At 36.3% G+C, this 21,928-nt stretch overlaps 1 protein-coding gene across 7 annotated transcripts in view; it reads right to left on the bottom strand.

The window, feature by feature from the left end:
* EPHA7 (EPH receptor A7) overlaps nt 1-21,928 on the bottom strand; it is a 165,462-nt gene that overhangs the window by 29,765 nt on the left and 113,769 nt on the right. For 4 of the 7 annotated variants that reach the window (XM_061991087.1, XM_061991081.1, XM_061991086.1 and 1 more), the window contains exons 6-9: nt 13,415-13,539; nt 9,395-9,563; nt 3,163-3,271; nt 2,446-2,501 (exon numbers count right to left, since the gene is read on the bottom strand). In XM_061991087.1, coding sequence (XP_061847071.1) covers nt 2,446-2,501; nt 3,163-3,271; nt 9,395-9,563; nt 13,415-13,539 — 459 coding nt within the window. Of the gene's footprint in view, nt 1-2,445; nt 2,502-3,162; nt 3,274-9,381; nt 9,564-13,414; nt 13,540-21,928 lie in introns of all 7 variants that reach the window. The other 3 variants (XM_061991082.1, XM_061991083.1, XM_061991085.1) reach the window with 1 other exon arrangement.

Genomic DNA, 21,928 nt, shown 5'->3' with positions numbered 1-21,928 from the left:
AAATTATTTTAAATGTTTCCCAGATGTTATTATCTGCCCTATTATGCATTTAAAGAGATGTTCTTCCAATTGTATTGATAATTCTACAGATTTTTAAAATAACTTTTTATTTCTTGGAACAAAAAAAAAAGACGAGAAAATGAAAAAAAAAGCAATTGATTAGCCTGCTGTAATTGTGCTTTCAGGCAGGGAGATGGACAAAGAGCCACCCTCTTGTGTTTTGTGATAAGGGGCTTGTATTGGAGGTAAACTTGCTGATCTGAAGTGGGCCTCTGATGGCTCTTTATTCAAACTGTCATTAAACATTTTGACAATCCCAAGGCTATCCTGGCATACCAATATCGAATAACACTGGCTTGGATTTGGAGACAATGCTAGAAGAAAATGGGAAGAGGAAACCAAATATAAATATTAATTTCTTCACTAAACTCCTCTATTGTATCATCAAGTACCTCAGCACAGAGAAGGTTGTTTAAATGTTACAGTGCAATTCAGTGTTCATAGCTCTATGACCAAGCTGGTGACCACAGCACTGGCTTCTATATCTCATTCTGTATATGATTGTCGAGTAAAATTAAATACTAATCCTTCAGTTGACAGACAATGAGCAACTGGCTTGGTAAAAAAACGACTTATATTTGTCTCTATTATTCAAAAATTATGCTAACTATTCCTACTGATGTGCTGGATAACCAGATTCCTCAATGCAAAATGAGGGAAATGAACACTTTCTTGGTCAACTATTAATCGTTAAGTAGCAGCTCTCATATTAATTAAGTTTACATTTTCATTGAGACAAAGTAAGTGTCTCCAATAATGGAGACAAGGAATATAAGAATACATAGTTGATTTTTTCCTTCATGGACATAATGGGGATTAAGAATTGAAAAGCTTATAATGCACCTTTGAGAGACAAAGTTCAATTCAACATTCATAGAACAGTAACATTTAAGAAATATTAGATTTTAGATGAATTCTTTAAAATCAAGTGCTCTGCAAAGTACATAATAAATAATTCTTATCCCATTCTTATTTTCCACCTTTCCTATACAGGTTATGAGTTGATTGACTAAAGCTGCAGTGCTGTCACTACTTTGTTTAATACTCTCTGCAGTTAAATGATTTAGGTAGTAACACACCCAAGCTCAGGAAGCATGAATAAATTCCAGCTAATCTGATTTTTTCAGGGCAGAAAGGTGAAAGAGAAATCTTGATCTGATTTTGAGTGCAGCTTTCATTAGAACTACTTGTTTGCAGAGGTATGTATTGAGAAGATGCTATGAATTTGCAACTAGTGGCTACTTCATTACATTCTGATAATAGCTCATGATTTTAACATATGTCAAATAAGTTAAGCCATATTGCTTTCATTAAAAAAAACCCCAATCTGATGGAGTTAAGCTAGAGCTGCAATTATTGGTAGACAACAAAGGCTGCATACAGCATAGAAGAACCAAATGGCAAGTTATCCCTATATGAGAGTTATCAGGTATGGGAGAAGACTGAAAACCTAGGCATTGTTCTACACCAGAACTTATATTCAGCTGAATTCTATTATGTGATTTTGCAATTCTGAATGCTTGAAATAATTTTGCAACTTAGTTTTACCATGTTTCCTGAGGTAATGACCGATTCTAAAAGAAATTAACACATTTTTAATTTTCACATCAAAAGCATATTACAATTGAAATGAGAAAGGGCTAAAAGAAATGTTTTAAACAATATTTTGACAAAAATTAAGCTGCTCTTGCATAAGCCTTCCTCTCCTCTTAAATTTTCAGTTGTCATTAACCCAAGAAAGATGTATTTTATTGAATTTTCACAGGTTTCTAGTGTAAGTTCAGATGGTAGCTGAAATTTTATCAAGAGAGACTTTAGGTGTTGCTCTTAGGCAAGTGATTCTAGAAGAGAGAACAGTAATGAAGTAGCTGACCTTTCTTTTAATATTAAATATTCTATTTAAGGACATTATGTTTTGTAAATATTGCTGTTGCAGTATTCACAGTAGCAGAACAGCTTCATTGTTAGGGTGATGCAGTGACCTATGCTTTCTTAAATTGAAGTTTGCCTGAGGTAAAAATAATCTAGTTACTTAACCAAAGGCCTCTCAAATACTGCACCTCAGAGGGATCATTAGGATGGTGTGAAGCATATATTCAAAGAAACAAAAAGAAAAAAAACCACACAACTCAATCAGATTTAAAACAACAGTATATCATACACATGTATAGAAATAAAACTGTCTGTGTGAGCAGTGTTGACTTTAATCTGCATTGTTTTCATGTAGGTCATATTTTAAGTGTTTAACTTCCAGCTTGATATTTACACAGAACTTCTAAATTTCATATGGCTTTGTCTTTGACAGTATGTTGTTTTAGTATTGTCTACACTATTACAGTTGGGAATTTCTGAAAGGGTGTGGGGGGGAAAAAGCAAAACACTTACAATGAAAATAAAGTTCTTCATCCCCTTCTTGATCAGCTTTGCTGTAGCCACAATGCCTGAAAAGAAAGACATCAGTTTTACTGGTAAATAATGGTTTATTTCCTCACATGTAAAGACTTCACATCAGTTCTACAGACTGGCACTGAGCACATAACTCCTGTAGGCCCTTTGAAAGTTTCAGCTATAATTCTCTTGACAGCAGAGTTTTAAATAAATCATGAACAGTTGCAATCAAAAGGTTTCTGTATCAAACACCAGTTGGGACAGGTCCTAAAGAGAAAATCGTAGTTCTGGTGAAAGGCTTCTACAGATAAAATAGGATTAAAGAACTTGAAAGTAGAACACTGTTTTACATGAAGGTATTCATAAACTTACTACTGTGCCTCTATTTCTTGAACATAAAGTCATTTAAAATGTCAGACTTCTCCATGTGAGAAAATTGAATAGAAAGAGACTTTGAGGAGTACAGGTAAAGAAACTGTTAAGGGTACCTTTTACCGTACATTTACATTGGATGAAAAGAATATCTTGATTCAAGTGTGTCTTGCCCAAGTAAAAGGAGAACTGCATAATTGATATCGGGATTTAAATGAAAACTGTCCTTACTAAAAATGACTTCTGTTTCAGATTTGCAAATTACTATCTCAGATTGGAATATGCCTCAAGATTTCACAAGAATAGGGTCAGATATGCTTATGCTTATGCAAGGTACAATACCTTCGGCCAATGATGAATCCAAACACCATGAAGACCAGAATGATGGTTCCTGCCACAGCAACCACAGCTATGATAATGACAGGATTCTGCTCACTGGAAACAGCTGTGGCTACAAATGGAGTACAGAGCAGAGATTAGTTGAAAACTACTCCCTACAAAGGAACTGCAAAAAATTAAGTCAACCCTCATGAATTGCAGACTGTTAGTTTCCCTTTTCCTGGAACTATTACACTGATAAAGTTAGTCTAAAGAAGGGCCTTCACTGGAAATTCATCCACATGCTGCATGGGTTAATGATTGTCTACAGGGAATAAAAAGGAGCTATGCTGGAATTGATTTGACCAAAGTGGTACAGCCATTAGCCAAAAGCCAGCACCAGCATCAACCACTTCCACGCCCTCCTACTGCTGTGCAGTCTTCTTTAGTTGCTCAGTGGTTGACTCTGCCCTGAAATAGGAAACTTCGATATCCCTCTAAGGGAGGACAGGAAGAGAAATAATCCCTGAAGAGTTCTGCTTCCAGCCTCCCCTCTAAAACTGGCTGATGTGACTTCAATGGTACTCAAGGAAACAGTGTCTTAATGACAAGAAGAATGTTTGAGATGAAACAGTATTAACACAGATTTCTTAGCTTATTTCTATCAGTAACTGCTATTAATCATTGTAAATTGCAATTATTACTTATAATTTGTTTCTGTTAGCAACAAAAAAGTGCTTCCAGATATACAAAATGAAATTCTCCGTGCTTCAGAGACTTTAGATGCTAAAATATCCACATATTCTAGCTCTTTTTATTCAGATATGTCAATGGTATTAATATATGCAAACCTATGCATGTCACATTAATGTAAACTGAGATGTAAATACTTAGCCTGAGAAACCTCAAGGTTTGTTAAATACATTGCTTGCCTGACACCTAATGAGGGTGATCACACACTCAGTTGCATTAAATGGGCACAGATCTTCTGAACTCGAATGTGCTATGCTGGTTTGTAACAGAATCTAGCCCAAGAAACTGAGAATAAAGGAGGAGACATCAGGTGGTGATGCTGAGCAAGGGACTGTGAAAAGTCTGAGTCATCTGGAAGCAGCAGAGAGATAAAAGAGAAAAAAAACAAGCAAAAAAAAAGAAACCCAACGGATAGTTGATTACCTAAATCATAGATGGTATGTTAATATGGTGAACTGCTGGCAGTGATAACTGAGCAGGATTGTCTACACAAGGATTTTGTAAATTACACAAAATCCAGTTTCTGTTGCAGATTTCAGAGGTTCCCATAGAAACAAATAAACCAGTCATTTCTTTGCTCTGTCTTGGGAGAAGTGAGCCAATCAACATGATTTTTTTTTGTCACTGACCTGTACTAACTGCTTCCCTCCCCAAAATAAGAAACTCCTTGTTATACTACCCAGAAGTAGAATAATCTGCACTGGGGCAAAAATTCCCACCATCACAACCCCTCCTTCAATTTTATTTCCTAAAGAAACTTTGTATTTTTTTTCCTATGTTCTACCTCATGGAGGTGAGGAAGACCTCTTTGTTCCTATTAGTCTTTAACTGAAAAGAACAAATGCTTAGCTTTTAGTAACTATAACTTTCTGAGATGGCCAGCTCAGTAGGATGTTACTGCAGGCTGGCATTGATCCTACCTGTGGAACTTCTAGGAAATCAGTGGTCACTGTCACGTGCAAGAGTTTAGCAGAATAAAATTCAGTTCCTGTAACTGAGTCATCAAAGCAGACAATCCCAAACAATGTCAAATTTCTGAAAAATACAGCATTTGCTAAAACTATTCCCTTCTCTCTTTCAGCTTCAGAGTAAACCTCACTTGCAAGACAAGAAGAGGTAGCATCCTGTCACAATGGCCAGAGTGTGATGCTGCATCCATCTAACAGTTTGGAAAAACACTTAGCCCAACCTGTCAACTAATCTAGCAGCCAAGTTGAGTGCATAGACACTTATATAAGTGGGTTGCTTTGTATAACTGCCCGGAAGATTTTGAGTACTGGTACATTCTGGAAGCAAGCTGAGGATGTTATCTGGGCTCTGGAAAACACTGGAGGCATGGTACACTGTCCAACTGGTAAGACGAGTAGGACGCAATGTATAATTTAAAAAAGAAATAAAATGTCTCGTTCTGGACATGGTCTGTTATAAATTCAGTGACAGTAACCTAAGAGACTTGAGAGTTCAAGTAATGCTTCTCTCTTCTATAAGATGGATACATTCAGTGTAAGGGTGAATCAGAGCCTGGCTTCTGGAATTATCACTATGGTTTGGCAGAAATAAAGATGCTAGTGTTTCCAGAGGAATGATTCTGAAGTGCAGATGCATGGTATGGTTACCTGTGACTGGCCCTGCCACAATGATGGCAAAGAATCCCCTGCAGGACAGAGAAGTCTGCTCTTACCTCTGCTTAGACTGTGCTCAGACTTCAGAGGACAAGACAGGGTCCTGGCATTTGGGTAATCAGGTACAGCTAATACCTAATCTGACATTATGATATTTCCATATCCAAAGGAATGAGGCAATGCTTAATTTAAAGGAGTTAAACCTCCATTTTAGATACATGGTTGTAGAGATGGGGAACACGTATCCAGGTTTTAGAGGCGATCAGCTGTAAAAGCCATGCTGCTCCTCCACTGACATTTTCTCATGCAAGTAACTTAAAGTGTATTATTTGCAGAAAAGAGTTTCCAATGAATTTCACCATGAAAGCTTTAATGATAAATTGGACTCAGGTATGCCAAATATTCCTTTCTCAAATATTATGCTTTATATCTTCTGTAAAAAGTTGCAGTAGTGATATTTCAGACATGAGAAGTAAATTTTACACTGGCGTGTTCCCTCAGCCTTGCTGGATGTAAAATTTATTTCTCATGTCTGAAATACCACTACTACTGATTCATGACATAAGGAAAAAGCAAAGCCTTCTTCATGTCAGTTTGTGTGGGCTCACTCACTTCCAACAGGGAGAGCTGAAACAAGTCATAAAATACCCTTCAATTACGAAAAGGACTGGATCATCTTGGGATCTACTGGCTACAAGTAATTTAACAAAACTTAACTTTTAAATATTTCAGTGAATCAAAACATAGAATTAACACTTAAGTGATATTCTTTGCATTTATCTTTTCTTCCTGAGGGACTTTTGACTCCAATAACCAGCAACTGATGTCAAAAAATACAAGGTCTTAAGTACTTTGATCTGTTGCAAACACAGTAGGGAACAGAAATATCCTGCTTTTATAAAGCATTTTTCTTTGTAATACATAAATATGTATTCACTACCCAAAATGTATGGTATGTGAAAATACAGGCATAAAATATGTGTATTTTACATATCAGATAATGGTAACATAAAGGACATAGTTCCTCAAACATTGAAAAGTGGTCATTCAGTGGCCAGTGCAGAATTGCACTCAATTGAATTGAATACGACAATTCAAAAACCAAAGTATAATACAAATATCTGTTTACTCAAGAGTGCCAACAAAAAGTGCCAAGAAGCTGAAGTGCCAGAAGAAATTCAGGGAAGCAATATGACTAGCTGACTGTGATGGTCAATATAGATATTCTTACATAAATATATATGGTTTTATACATGATATACATATAGATACACTTATATCTCTTACTGTGTATATTCACATATTTAAAAGCTGCATTCAGAAATCCACTGGAACAATGAGAAACCTAAACTGTAGCATAACACCAGTTTACTGCCTACCTGTACACTACCTCACTTCCTAGAAATGATCCAATAACTGTCTTCTTTTAAAATGTTAACAAAATACTATTTTGATTAGCCTGTAAGTTATGATAAAGTTATGATAAAATATGAAAATTTAATGGAATGTATCATCTGTTTTACCAACATTTTAATTATTTCTGAAAACTATATATGAAATAATTGGATACTTATCCTTGATGAGAATTGTATTCTATAATGTTCTCTGAAGACATTGGAAAATATGCCACTTTAAAATTTTCCTTAATGAAATCACAGGACATTTCGCATGAGCATGGTCAGTCATGCATTTTTTTCTAGGATCTCCTAATTTTCCATATTGTGACCAAACTCCAGTCAAGATCATTTACCTCTGAAATCACCTTTGTCATCTTAGCAGCTACCAGTGTGCTCAGTTTCAGTATATAAATAATAATTGGGTAATTTAATGAGCTAATTTTTGATTAGTAATTTTAACCCACTATGGACTATAAATTAGCTCATTAGCAGAAACTTATGAAACACTTCTAATTTGTTTTTCCAGAAATCTACTCAAAATAAGAACTGACTTCTAGCTTTACCTCAGGTTCCCATTCTGTGAAACGGAAAGTATGCTATCAGAAATGGAACTAACACTATTAGTAATAACAGCTTATTGCTGCTATTATGATAATTACTATTTCAATTATGTCTATTAGATGTGTGGTAGTATTCATTATTTATAGTTTTCATATTCTGTGTGGAACTAAGGTGGAATCAAGACCTAATTACTGTGCTTTAAGAATACTCACAAATTGTTCAGGCGACACCTGGCTGCAATTACTAAGATGCACCAGTGTGTGTCCATAACTTAGATATGCTGCATAGATTGCAGACAGCAGAGCTGGCATCCATACTCTTTTAACCTGCAGGCTATATATTCTCAGTTCAAAATCTGTCTGACCTGCTGTCAGGCAGGTAAACCTGAAGAAAATGACCCAAAACAGAATAACTACATTTGGGTCTGTGACAAAGTGGTGAAGCTGCCAGGGAACACAGGCAGTTGCTGTGAATGGGCTCACAGCTGCCAGTTTCAATGATGGAAGAGTTTCTTTCTGACAAATAGTATGTCTAGCAGGCGGAGGGAAGTTCTACTCCCCCTCAACTCTGTCCTGCTGCGGCCTCTTCTGGAATCCCGTGTCCAGTTCTAGGCTCGTCAGCTCATGAGGGACAGGGAAGTGCTGGAGAGAGGCCAGCACAGGGCCACCAAGATGATCAGGGGACAGGAGCATCTTCCTTATGAGGAAAGGCTGAGAGATCTGGGGCCGTTTAGTCTGGAGGATACTGAGAGGGGATCTCATGAATATTGACAAATATCTAGATGGTGGGTGTCAGGAGGCTGAGGCATCACTTTTTTCTGTTGTATCCAGTGACGTGCCAAGGGGTAATTGAAAGAAGCTGGAACACAAAAAGTTCCATTGAAACATAAGGAAACACTGTTTCACTGTGAAGGTGACATAGCCCTGGCACAGGCTGCCCAGGGAGGGTGTGGAGGCTCCTTCTTTGGAGGTTTTCCAAAACTGCCTGTATATGTTCCTGTCACTTGATCTAGGTGGATCTGCTTCTTGAAGGGGAATTGGACTGGATGATCATTAGAGATCCTTTCAAACCTCTACCATTCTGTCATTCTGTGAAAACCCAAAGTGTAGATGATTTTCTCTAAGTACATGTGCACTTAACTATATTAATGAGGAAAAATATATCAGTGTGATTTTTTGACAAATAAGGGTACAAGTTGGTTTCAGCAGCAAGGAAAGAAAAATCTCTCTCAAAGTGTTATTACTCTGCTGAGATGTCACAGCCAGAATCTCTGCTATACTCTATTGTACTGAGAGAGTCTTTACTCCATCTTCATACTTTCCACTGTTAGGAGGTTTCAGGGTTTTTTTTCCTTACACAATTTACAGCATATTAAAGAAACCTTAAAGAAACTCAGTGTCTTTGAGTCCTCTGTTTCTCTACTAAACCAAACTGAAAGTAGCCAGTGAACTCAAAAGATACTAAGGATAGACATACCACTGAAACAAGACATGCTCATAAAAAAGACTTTAAAGAGTTTTTTCAGGAAATTAAACAGCCAAAAACGACCTGGAGAAGACTTGTGGGCTGAAATCTCCTCTTGCCTCTTTCCCCAGTTACAGAAGAATCTAGTTATTCAGCTCAACACTTCTTTTGTGGAAGAAGTGTGTATTTGAATGAAAAATAAAATTATTCTTTGTCTTAGAAAGAGAAGAACACAGTGCATTACAAATCTTCTCCAGCTAATTATAACAGTAAAATTTGTAGTTCTATGGTAAAACAACTAACTGAAGCTCATCCTTCAAAATACAGTTACAGAAATCCATCTTCATGTAGAACTTCATTCTTTCTAGTTTTAATAATATTGCTTATGCCTCTTTCCTTTCTTGCTCTACTTAATACTTTTATTGAAAGTATTAATTTCCTTTAAATCTAATTGTTTACCTGTGGCTTCTTCTAGTGTGGCAACATCCAGTCTGGGGCTGTAATTACCATAACCAGCAGCAGTAAAAGCACGAATTTGAAAAACATACACTGTTCCTGGCTTTAGGTTATTAATAGAAGCCGAAGTGGACTTGGTTTTCACTGTTGAATAGGTTCTCTCCCTTTGATCCTGGAAACAATAAGACAAAAGATTAAAAGACATTTACAAGTCAGATTTTACCGTGGTTGCACATCAGTAACTGACAGCCAGTCTGGGCAGTTTTATTTCAATTTGTTTAATGCTTTTTTTTCACAACATAAAAAATGAAGCATACTCTGTGGAGTATTACAAAGCACTGTCAATGCCATGAGATGCTCTAAGTGTAACATAAAATTCAAATGAGATGCTCATGTTGTTACTCATAAAACATCCAGACATTCTCTGGCTCTGATTATGTTTTGTAAATTTTTTATAAATAGCTTGACCGCAGCTTTCCAGGGGGATCTGCAGGGTCTAAATAGTTCAAGGATAGGGAAATCTGTTCTTTTATGGTCAGAATGTCTTCCCTTGTTACCTTCTGAAAGCTTTAAAAAAAATACATTACTGCCAATGTATAACTGGCTGGATTTTGCACTAAATTCTGAAGTCCTTAAGTCATTTCTCACTGAGGTTTTTGGGTTTTTTTTCCCTGTGGCTTTTAGTCTTTTCTCAGGTTTTGACTCTATGGCATCAAGAACCCAGGGAAAGAAGCTCAGTATGATAGCCCCAAATTTGAAGCTGTAAGATTACAAACCCTGTGAGTAATAACTCACTTTCACATACTACAAAAGCTGTATCACAGATCATTACAGCATTCAAAAAAGCACTACTTATTCATCACATTTGCTGATCCAGATTATCTTTCAGCATAGATACGTGCAGCCCTGTTGATTTTCAGTGGCAGATGCAACCCTGATTTGAAGGGCAGAAGAGATGAATTAACCAACCATCTGAATGCACCACATGACCAGAGAAGCATGAGCTGTATGAGGCAGTGGTAATGAGATGGATACAAGGAAAGGAATAAATCTGTAACTCATTTCAATAGTACTTCACTAGTTAAAAATGATGGAGAACCTTCCCTTTCGCAGTCAATAAAGCAGCAAAGGCTTTAGTTGAAATACAGGTTTAAATACAACATCTGTTATTTTTCTGAGATTCAGTAAAGGTTTCTCCTGGGTCTTGCCCAGTCTCACATTTAAGCAAGACCACCAGCTTGGCTAGCAACAATTTCTCCTATCTTCTCCATTACAGTGGAATGTACATTGGTATGTGAGAAAGAACAGGAATGTTTGAGAGATGAGAAACAAGTGTAAGGAAACCATAAACAATCAGGTTCGGGATTTTAAGCCACAGTGGAATTTCAGAGTTTGGGTTTTGATGCATAAATGAGGCTTATTTGAATTGCCAAAAGTTCTTGCATTCAAAATAAATAAGTAACAAAGAAATAAAAATAAACTGCATTCAAAATCTCACAGGATGGACTTACTTGGGAGATTTCAGGCAGTTTCCATTCCAGCCCTAGCCAGAAGTGAGAGGTGAAAAAAACCCCACTTATCAGAATATTTCAGAACCACAAAAATGTTTGATTAAGGGCTCTAAAAGGAGTTGAAACTTCAAATCTTTTTTTTTCTTTTAAACTAGTGTCACAAAACTGGAACTGTCTCTCATTCTGAGAAAGAAGCTTATAAAGTAGTTTTCAAGCTGAACTGCATTATTTTGAAAGGAAAACAAGCATTTAAATATTTGTGTTAACAATTGTCTCACTGAATTAAAGGCACACAGTCCAGTTTAACTGTGTCTGTTCATAGAATAGGCTCTTTTATTAATTCCACTATATTAAGTACAATACTGTTTCTGCATGGGGGTTGGACTAGATGATCTCTAAAGGTCCCTTTCAACCCCTACCATTCTATGATTCTGTGATAATTCTTTGCATTACAAAAGAACCTTGACAACAATTCTTGTCTTTGCAAACATAGGAAATTGGCAATGAAATTCTGCTGGTTATTTAAAGCAACACGAATATACAGGGAAAATAATGAGCCATATTCTAAAAGCTATCATTATATAAAAAACCTGGTATCTTGATCATTTTTCTTTCAATTTCCACCAAATAAATTATTTAGCAGATTAAAAACTAATCTACATATTAAAAAACACAAGTTTCTTGGTTTAGAGAGGTTTTTTAATTTTTTTTGTGCAAAGAACAGTTTTTGCATTTCATAAATATGTAAACTTTTTTTTTTAATAAAAGTATGGGCTTTATTTGTGCATGTGTACACAAATGCTTGAGGAACAAAAACTACTCCGTAAAATTAGCAAATTTCCTTTCTGATGAAAGGCTGAGGGAGCTGGGGCCCTTGAGCTTGGGAAGAGGAAACTGAGGGGTGACATTCATATTTACAAATACATAAAAAGTAGGTGTCAGGAGGATGGAGCCAGGCTATTCTCAGTGATGGCCAATGGTAGGACAAGGGGCAACAGGTACAAGCTGGAATAGAAGAGGTTCCAAAGAAACACAAGGAAAAATTTCTTCCCTGTTCAGGTGAGAGATCCCTGGAAGGGGTTGCCCAAAGGGGCTGTGGAGTCTCCTTCTCTGGAGACATTCAAACCCCATCTGGACGAGTTCCTGTCCTGCTCTGGGGGGTTGCATTGGAAGATCTTTCAAGGTCCCTTTCAACTCTTAACATTTTGTGATTCTCTGTTCAGCTATCTGTAGATATGTGATAAATTTTGTTGTAAGAGTGATACCTTTAAGAGTGAACAACTTAAACTGGGAGTTAGCTTCAACAAGTAAACATTTTATTTTCTTCCCAAGTCGTATAAAGATCTTTTGATTAGCATGTTTTTGTAATTCAGCAGTGACAACTAGATGTGACACTTGATATTAGATTCAATCTGGTTTGAATTTATCTAATTCTGTGTTACTTGTAAGCTGACATGCTCATTTTGATATAGAGGTAATATTATCTTGTTTGCAGAGATGAAATGTATGCACAAGTGATCACAAAGATGCTCCTTTATTCATTTCTTTGTATTTTAATTCATTCTTTCTTGGTTTTTTTTTTTTTTCAGTTGGAATGTTTTATATAAATTAGGAATGTGTTACGTGCTGCAGTAAATTTCTCGCAGAATCTGGAGGAACCATGCTTAGTCTAGGTCCCATGAAAATCATATAGCTGTACAATCTGCCTTCACACTGCCTTCATCCAGCTATTATGGCATGTGGCTCTACTTACATGTCTGTATATCTGTCTTTTTTATTCTGAAATATTTTGAAGTTATCGCGAATGAAGCCCTAGACACCCCAAAATAAATGGCAAAACTCCGACTGACATCAATAAGAGTGCAATATCACTCTACCAGAAACAGAAATCACTTCATCTACTATTGAAAAGCAGCCCTCAATTCATTATTGTGTTGAGAGAACAAGTGAAAGAGAAATTTTACAATGCAAGGACTTTTTAAAAGGACAAACAAGGAATATTTATTAGTTGAAACTGTAGGAAATGCTTTCAAAGTTTTCAGACACCAAGTCAAAGCTTTCCAGCTCACAAGGAAATACCAAATGCAGTTAAGAGTTCTGTTTGACACAGTATCTCAAGACTGGAATTACAGTGACACAGAAGGAAATGAAACAAGCTTTAAAAGCAATGTTGAAGAGACAGGAAAATTACATATATGATGGTAAAATTCCAAGTCCAACTTGGAACTTGGAAGCTGAAAGTCCAACAACAACTACATCCAACAAGTCCAACAACAACAGTTAAAAGAAAACTCTTTTAAAAAAGGCAGATTTCAAGTGGATATTTCATTTTTAGCTTACCAAAATACAACATACGAGATATGATAGCAACAGCTATTAAAATCAAGCAAAATCACCGTGACTTTGAAGAGACACCATAGCTGATAGCTGATGGCTTTAACATTGTTCCACAGCAGAGCAAGCCAGCATGAAGCAAACACTGTTGTACATCACAGATAATCTTAGCACTTACTTTCTCATAATACTTGATTTCATATTCTGTAATGACTCCATTGGGATGTTCTGGTTCCTGCCAGGAAAGCTCCACGCTCCTCTGCAGCACTCTCTCTTTCATTACTCCACTAACTTGCGAGGGAGCTGTTTGGACAAGATGTGTCAATAAATAAAAAGCAAATTCATTGAATGCCTAAAATCAAATGTCATTACTGATCCACCCCATGCTGAGCCACTTTCATTAAGGTAAAAGAAGGCACCTTTTCATAGCTCACAATTCATAGATAATGCATATTCAAGCAGGACCCTATTACCGTTCATAAACTTAGAATGGCAATTGAATTAAAGTGCAAACAGGAAAAAGTGGCATTGTTCAAGTTAGTACAAAACTGAGATTGATTGATGGAATAGGAATAACAATTAAGCAAATTAATTCTGATTAGGATAGCATAGTAGATTTTTAGATTGATGTGGAGTAAATTAAGAGTCTAAATATTTATTGCATATGTTTCTGAAATGTCTCATACAAAGAGAGATCTTTTAGAAACAAAAACACATTTTAGGCTGATTTCATAACTGATTTCAATTCTGCTTTAAAAACACCTGATTATGACACGACCTAGTGAAGAAAACAACTTTGTTATGAGACAGAGCCCTCCCTCTTTTTCATTAATTCAAACCTTTCCAGGACATTATTACTTTAGAGCCAAAGTTTCCACATTTGGCCTTGGCATTTTTTGAAAGTGTGAAACAATTTAAGAGGCAGATCTTATGAAATAAAGGGGACACTGTTTTCCTCCACCTCACTCTAAAGAGACTTCTGTACATTCACGCCTGCATGAGTACACACATACAGAGTTTCCTAATAAACAGAACCCACAAACAACCACCTTTCAAAATAATATACAAACATTATACAGCCACTGAGTGCCATTTAAAAATGTTTAAGAGATAATGTAGTAAAATATGAGAGACTGAAAAAGTTACTTGCTTTATCAGCTTATCTCATATTTAACAAAAAGAGAAAGACAGCAGTTTTTCTGATGATGTGCAGTTTTCAAAGGAGGCCAAACATCATACTTTTCTTCAAATATACATACTGCCTGTAGGAATGTAGCACAGAAGTCTTGTAAAACCATAGCTGTTTAAAAAACAACTATGGCATTGGAACTATGGAGAACTTGATCCTGCTCTCTTCAGTTCAATGAAAATAACTCAAAAGTGTTACACTGCTCATGCAAAAGACAAATAAGGAGAGGATCTGGCATTTACATGTACAGGAAATTGGGCATGTTTGGAAATTAAAATTGAGATAAATCTATTTATATATTTTTCAATCTATTTAAATCTTTTTCTATTTATATCTTTATCAAAAGATTTTATATCTTTTATGTTCTTTTTCAAGACTTGAATGATTCTTTGAATAAAAATTCTAAAAATCTCTTTCTTGGTAAAAAAAAGAACAACTTTGTTACAAGTTTTGTTACAAATTAAGTAAAATGAGTACAGTTTTTAGATAAACCAGGATTCTTATTCCATGTGAAAAGGTGAATTGCGCTTTCTCTATTTAAATTAAAGAACAGAGAAACAAAAAATTTAGAATGCAAATTGCTGTAGCACTAAGGCTAAAAATATAATAATTAAGTAAAAGTATCTATAGCACATTCAAGGCAATAATCCTCTAAAAAACCCTTGAAACTTTATAAACTTTTCATTTTAATTGTGTAGTTTCTAGCCTTATTTATATTCATTTGTATTTGAAAACTAAACTTACTTTAAATTTCATTAAAGGCTCCAAGAGTCCATGAAAATTAAGGATTGTAGCCATGCGTGATAATTTGTATTATGAATTATTATGCTATATATAATCAATATAATCAAAGTTCAAGACTCTTTAATATAGGCTGCCTAACTGATAAATTCATTACATTATGTCGTAAAAACACCATTGATTGAAACATCGTTCCAAAGCCAGAATCGCTCTCTATTGCTCTTCTTGTGCTCTCTTTCTAAAAGCTTTGAGCATTTTCACTCTTTAATTAGTGAAATGTATTCTTTTTTGTAGCTAAGAGTCTGGAATGCAGCAAACTAATTTACTCTGTCTAGTTGTCTCTGCCATGATTAACTAGTTCTCTTCTTTGTCTAAATGAGCACCGCAGCATCCTGTCTGAATTTCAGAGAGGTCATTACGTTCCATGTTTAATGCTCAACCTCATCCATATAAATGTTTTCAGACTGCTAACTTTATATCTTTCTATATCCAAAATACTTAATATTCCTACTTATCATGAAGTAATTTTATACTACCTAGGTCACTGGAGTTTGTTTTCAATATTTGCTGTCTTTTATTTTAGCTTATCAAATTTTTTCATTCCATTGGTCATAGCATTCGGGTTTTTTTTTAGGCAGTGGAGCAAAATGAACTTGTTTCCTCTGGAATTAGTTAACTCTGTGTATATGGCAAAGGAACTGCAATGTAGAGCAAAAGGAACAGAGAAGGGGAAAGAATTTAATCGGAGAAATGAAATATACTATGTGAGATTCCTCGTTAACTTCTGTACAAAGTATAGTGGACATATGCCACTCTCAAGGAATTCCAGTTCAAAACAAAATCTCAGTGATTTATTAGCATTGCATGACAGCATTCAAAACTCTTAAAATAAATGCAGTCTTAAATATATTTCCTGATAGTTTTTTATTTCTTTCTTTTAGTAATCTAGTTCTTGCCACTTCATCTATAAAAGAGTTGTTGTGACAAAGACACTTCTTACAGCATTTCTAGACAACTAAGTACCCAGTCCTGAATGACTTGAGCATGCATAATCCCTACTGTATCACTTCAGGTTACAAAGAAGCATCACTTGTCAGAATCATTATTTCCATAATATATTACACTGGGGGATACAGACTGTTCAAAACACCATTTGCCATCAACTTCCTTTCTGATATACCTCATCTCTTCTTTTTCTCCTTTCTGCTGACACAACATCCAATGCATCAAACACACACAGCCTCTCAGGGCTAACAGGCAGATGTACCTACACATGCTGCATAAGAAAGTACTTGGAGAATGACAGGCCCTCAGCACACTCATTCACCTTTTTTAAATGCTTCAAATATACCATTCAGCAAAAGGAAAAATTGATTTTCACCAGGTTTCAACTTCACAGCCACAGAGAAGTATAACTCTGCTGGGCTTTACTGATAAAGCCTTCAAGTTATATAGATTTCAAGCTGGTCATCATTTTCAGATCAAGTTATAGAAAAAGTTAAAACTGAGGTGTCAAAAAGAGCAGGATATTTCAAGGAAATACACTGTTCCAGAGAGAATATTGCATCTGGTAGACTGACGTGTTACATTCATACTGCTAAGCCAAGCATATGGTACATTATTAATATGTGCAAATATTTAGGTATAGAAAACTGGTGATTGTTTTGGAAGGCACTGCTTTCAGTTCAGAGCCCCCTGAAAATGTTATAACACATTATTGCTCATGCTTTCAATCAATATCCTTAGCTATTCTGTGGTTCACATGCCTAATATTTCCCTTGATCAACAGTGTTCTTTCCAAAAGACAGATACAAAATTAAACCTTTTTCACTTTATATTAGGAAACAAATAAACAAAAAATACTAAGTATCAAACCAAGACAATAAAAATAGAAAAATGGAAGCATATGAAGCTAGACTTCCACATATAAAAGGAAGCAGGCATTAATGCACCAATTGCTAGCATAAAGTCATCTGTTACATCTTTTTTATTGAAAAAAGACAACTCAGCAAAAGAAACGTAACTAGTCACTTCTTTGAGATTTCTTGAAAGTCCTACATCTTAAATGTATCTCCATTTCATCACCATCATCAGTTATGGAGACTTTTAATTCAATACTTATTAAAAAATGTTTCCAGAAGCAGCGTCGCAAGTGTTTAATAGCCCATGTGTATAAAACAAATTATTAAAGAGCATGAGAAATAAGGATTTCAATCCTGCAGTCTCACATGCAGAAATGTCCTCAGTTAGGACCAAACTCTCTATGCTACCAAATCTATGTTTACAACTCCAGTTTCACGATTTGTCATACAAAGACCAATGAATGAATGAACGAATGGGCTATCCTTTTTTGTATTTCTATATCTTATAATAGCAATAATGTCCTGAAGTCAATCTGAGCTTTGTCTTGAACTTGCTGAAATCAACAGTAGCACTGAACCCCTAATGTACTTCCCTCTTGGCTTTTGGCTTTTTTTCTTTTCATGTTGTGAAGACACACAGTAATCACTTGAAACCAATAGCTTTTCATACAGCAGCAGTGAGATCGATTTTTACATCCTTGTAAAACTGTATCTTAGGTCCCAAAGTAAGCTCTACATTACATAAACACCACTTTCCTGCAATGGTGTTCTGCAGCAGTTGGGAGGCGTTTTTTGTATTGAGCCTGTAGAGGACATTGCTAACAGTTGCAAACCATGGAAAAACAGAGATATTAACATCCCAATGGTTCTAACCTACTCTGTTATTTCTTTTTAGTCGTCACTGTCTCCTTTCTTACCGGGAATCTTTAGATAACAGCGTTGCTTTGACTCTACATCTATTTTAAGTCAGACTGGAATCTGGCACCTTACCAACAACAAATGCAAAATGAAACTATGTATATATATGTGAAAATAGAAGCAGAAAATGACACTGTTGTTAGTTTTTAAGTGGTTGTTCAGGAAGACAATACAAAACTCCTTATACACTATTAACAGCCTTGCACCAAGATTACTCAAATGGCATCCTTCTGTACTAGGTTGCATACTAATTTGCTCCCAAGAGAAAGCATGTAAATGACTTCCCATCATGCTATGAAGAGAAACTTTGGCACTAGAATTGTAAAAATTACTAAATAAGACCGGTAAGCAAACAGATTATACACCTTGAGGAACTGCAGCTCCTGCTGTCAGGGGCCTGAGGTCAGTGTGTGGGATCATACTGTTATTTGTGCTGGTCCAAAGCAGTATGTCTCAGGTTTCATGCCCTAACTCGTTTCTAAGGAGCTGTCTACACAGATGTCACTTGAAACAAAAATTGACAAGGGTTTGCAGGTATTAGGTAAGTTTTAAGTCTTCACTTTGTAGATATTTCCCTTATTTGTTTATTCCATTTGCTATAAAGATAAAAAGGCTTTGTGAAAAAAACATGGCTATATTCCTCTTCATGTTTCCACTAATATATACAATAATATTCACATTATTTTATATGATAGGTCAGGCAGAAAGGATATGATAGCTCTTAAACTGAACATTATTAAGTAGATAGATGGAAATTCATAAGATTTTCTTATTTGTTACAGTGCATTTGTCTCCCCTCAGTCAAGTCTCCACACGACAAAGCAGCCCATGATAAAAGGTTATTGAGTACCACTGTATTATGTCATTAGTACCCATTGCTTTGGATCAATGACAGAGAAATACCCCACTGTGTTTACAAGCTGTAGCATTCAAAAAGAGACCCAAATAAATCAGATATTTTACACTAACAATATCCTACAGAGAAGCGATTTTAACTTCCTCTCTGACACACTCTACTTTCCGGCTCATAAATATAATACAGTGTGCTTACAATGCTCTGTAATCCATGAGCAGAGGCAAACACAGCTCCCTGGGCCACTTGGGGATGTCCTGGGTACATGGCTAAAAGGCAATGTAGTCAAGTAATACTTGTCTACATTACTCCGTTACATTTCTTTCCATTACTTTTGTGGTTCGGAAACTCTCAAATTACCTGCTGATCTACAGAGAGGAACAGAAGCAGTAGTTAGCCACATACTTTTGCAAATCAATTAATAAATGTAAGTAAAAACATGAGGAAACCAGATAAATATATTCTGATGTCCCCTAAGATTATTAGTAAAGTTCTAAGAAAGCTTGTGCTCGAATAGCATTCTCACCAAATGTGTGGTGATTTACTAATAGTCTGTATCTTTTATAAATTTGATGCACTTAAAATAGTTAAAGGTTTAGTAATTCCTTCATCAACCTCAAAACTCACCAGCTGGATCAGTTTTATATACTGTCTACTCCGACAAAATTCTGAGGAGTGAGATCAGAAAACGAAATAAAAAGAACAGACCAGAAAGAAATGAAATAGTTTATAAAGATCAAGGCTGACAGTTTGTCTATCATGGCTTGGGTTTTTTTCTGGTCAGAGTCTACATCTAGATCCATTCTATGAACTCCCTTGTTTCTCCTGCCTGACACTCGGTACAAATATTATTGTCACGTCTGTATCCCATTTCTTCCAAAACTGGCGACTTGGGCATCAATCAGTACTGAACGGATGCTGAGTTGCGTAACAAGTGACAACATTGACTCCCAAGGTAGCCACAACTCTTGCTTTGTGAATAAGTTTTGACATGTCAAGCACAAACCTGATTCTTACAAATGTGTTAGAGTAACAAACCAGCCTTACAAATAACAGAAAGGGTTTTTTGTTTTCCTGAAGCATTTGTTTTCCTCTGCAGAAGAAATATTTCTGTGTTAATTAGGTTTTTCTTTTGTCCTGCCTTCTTTTGCGATTCATCTTTCAGAACTCTTTTTTTTTTTTTTAGCAGAAACATCTGCCACAAGCCTTAGAGTAAATCCTTGGCACACAGGTATTATTCTTCATTAAAGAAAACAAAATACCACAAAACGCCTCATAGATGGGGATACACTTTTCCCTTGTGGGCTACTCAGACACATTACGTTCTCCTTCTGTCTCTAGTCATCTCTGTTGGCAAGTGTCAATTACAGACAGAGGTTTCAGGGAACTGAAGGATAAAGCACAATTTACAAATACTTTCCTCTGGAAGCAGACAGGTGTAATGACTGAGACTGTTTGCTGTAATTGAATTTCATGCTGTCATCTATTTAGTCACAAAAAGATGTCATCTTCAACTATGGTACTTGTGAGAAAAAAAACCAACAAACCTCAAACCAAACCAAACAACCCTCCCCCCAAAAAAACGTCAACAGACCCCAAACCCTTAATACATCCTCATTACTGTAGAGCTAATATCGGCACTCTAGTCTGACATCTGTAAAAGTTGCTTTTGCTAAAGAGTAAGACCAGCTTGAGAGCTGGGTGGAAAACAACCTCCTGAGATTCAACAAGGATGAGTGCAGAGTCCTGCATCTGGGAAGGAACCCCATGCACCAGGACAGGCTGGGGGTTGACCTGCTGGAAAGCAGCTCTGCAGAGAGAGACCTGGGAGTGCTGGTTGATAATAAACTGACCATGAGCCAGCAATGTGCCCTCTTGGCCAAGAAGGCCAATGGCAGCCTGGGATGCATTAAGAAGAGTGTGGGCAGCAGGTCAAGGGAGGTTCTGCTCCCTCTCTGCTCTGCCCTGCTGAGGCCTCATCTGGAGTCCTGTGTTCAGTTCTGGGCTCCCCAGCTCAAGAGGAACAGAGAACTTCTGGAAAGAGTTCAGTACAGGGCCACCAAAATGATCAGGGGACTAGAACATCTTCCTGATGAGGAAAGGCTGCGGGAACTGGGGCTGTTTAGTCTGAAGGAGACAGAAGAAGAATCTCATTAATATTTACAAATATCTAAATGGTGAGTGTCAGGAGATTGGGGAATCCCTTTTTTCTCTTATATCTAGTGACAGGACAATGGGTAATGGGATGAAGCTTGAACACAAAAATTTTAATTTAAACATAAAGAAAAACCCTTTCAGTGTTTATATGAGGGAGCCCTGGCCCAGGCTGCCCAGGGAGGATGTGGAGGCTTCTTCCCTGGAGGTCTTCAAAACCCACCTGGATATGTTCCTGTGTGACCTGATTTAGATGGACCTGCTTCCACAGGGGGTTGGACTAGATGATGTCTAAAGGTCCCTTCCAACCCTAGCATTCTATGGTTCTGTATGAGGTGATTAGAATTGTGGCTTTGGAGACCTATGGACTAGCATGATTACTTAATGTAGGAGGTCCATAAGACAAGTGAATAGATTCCAGCCTCATAACAAAGTACTTTCTTTCAGACACAGGCAACCAAAATCTGGAAACTAAGTGCCACAGCAAAAAAAACCCCAAAACAAAACAAAACAAAACAAAACAAAACCCAAAATAGTTGAGCAAATATTAACAGAAAAACATATAAGCATTCTATAAAGATGTCAGCACAAAACAATAATTATCATCATGTCAGAGCATGTCAGGTTTGATTAAGCTGATGCTTTCAAAGACATAATTGTTCAGTTGGGAAAAAAGAAGTATGACTCTAGTAACATTCCTAAAAGGTGTACAACTTCTGTTCCAGCCCTCCAAAATCCTGTGAAATGCATTATAATGGCATTGGTAATGCTGGGCATATTTCTGAAAGCAGTATGGGTGGTATTTGCAAGGAATTCAAGAAGTAATCCTTGAAAACATAGACTTGCATATTTTTTCTTTTTGCATTATGAGCTTGTACTTCTTCTCACAAAGAGACTTAGATCTCTAGAATTTAAGGAGATAGATAAATATGCATCTGGGAAGCTCTTCTACAGTGATAAATACCAGCAGTTACA

Source organism: Colius striatus, chromosome 2 (assembly GCF_028858725.1).
Source record: "Colius striatus isolate bColStr4 chromosome 2, bColStr4.1.hap1, whole genome shotgun sequence".
Lineage (NCBI taxonomy): Eukaryota > Metazoa > Chordata > Aves > Coliiformes > Coliidae > Colius > Colius striatus.
This window is presented reverse-complemented; position numbering and strand designations above follow the sequence as displayed.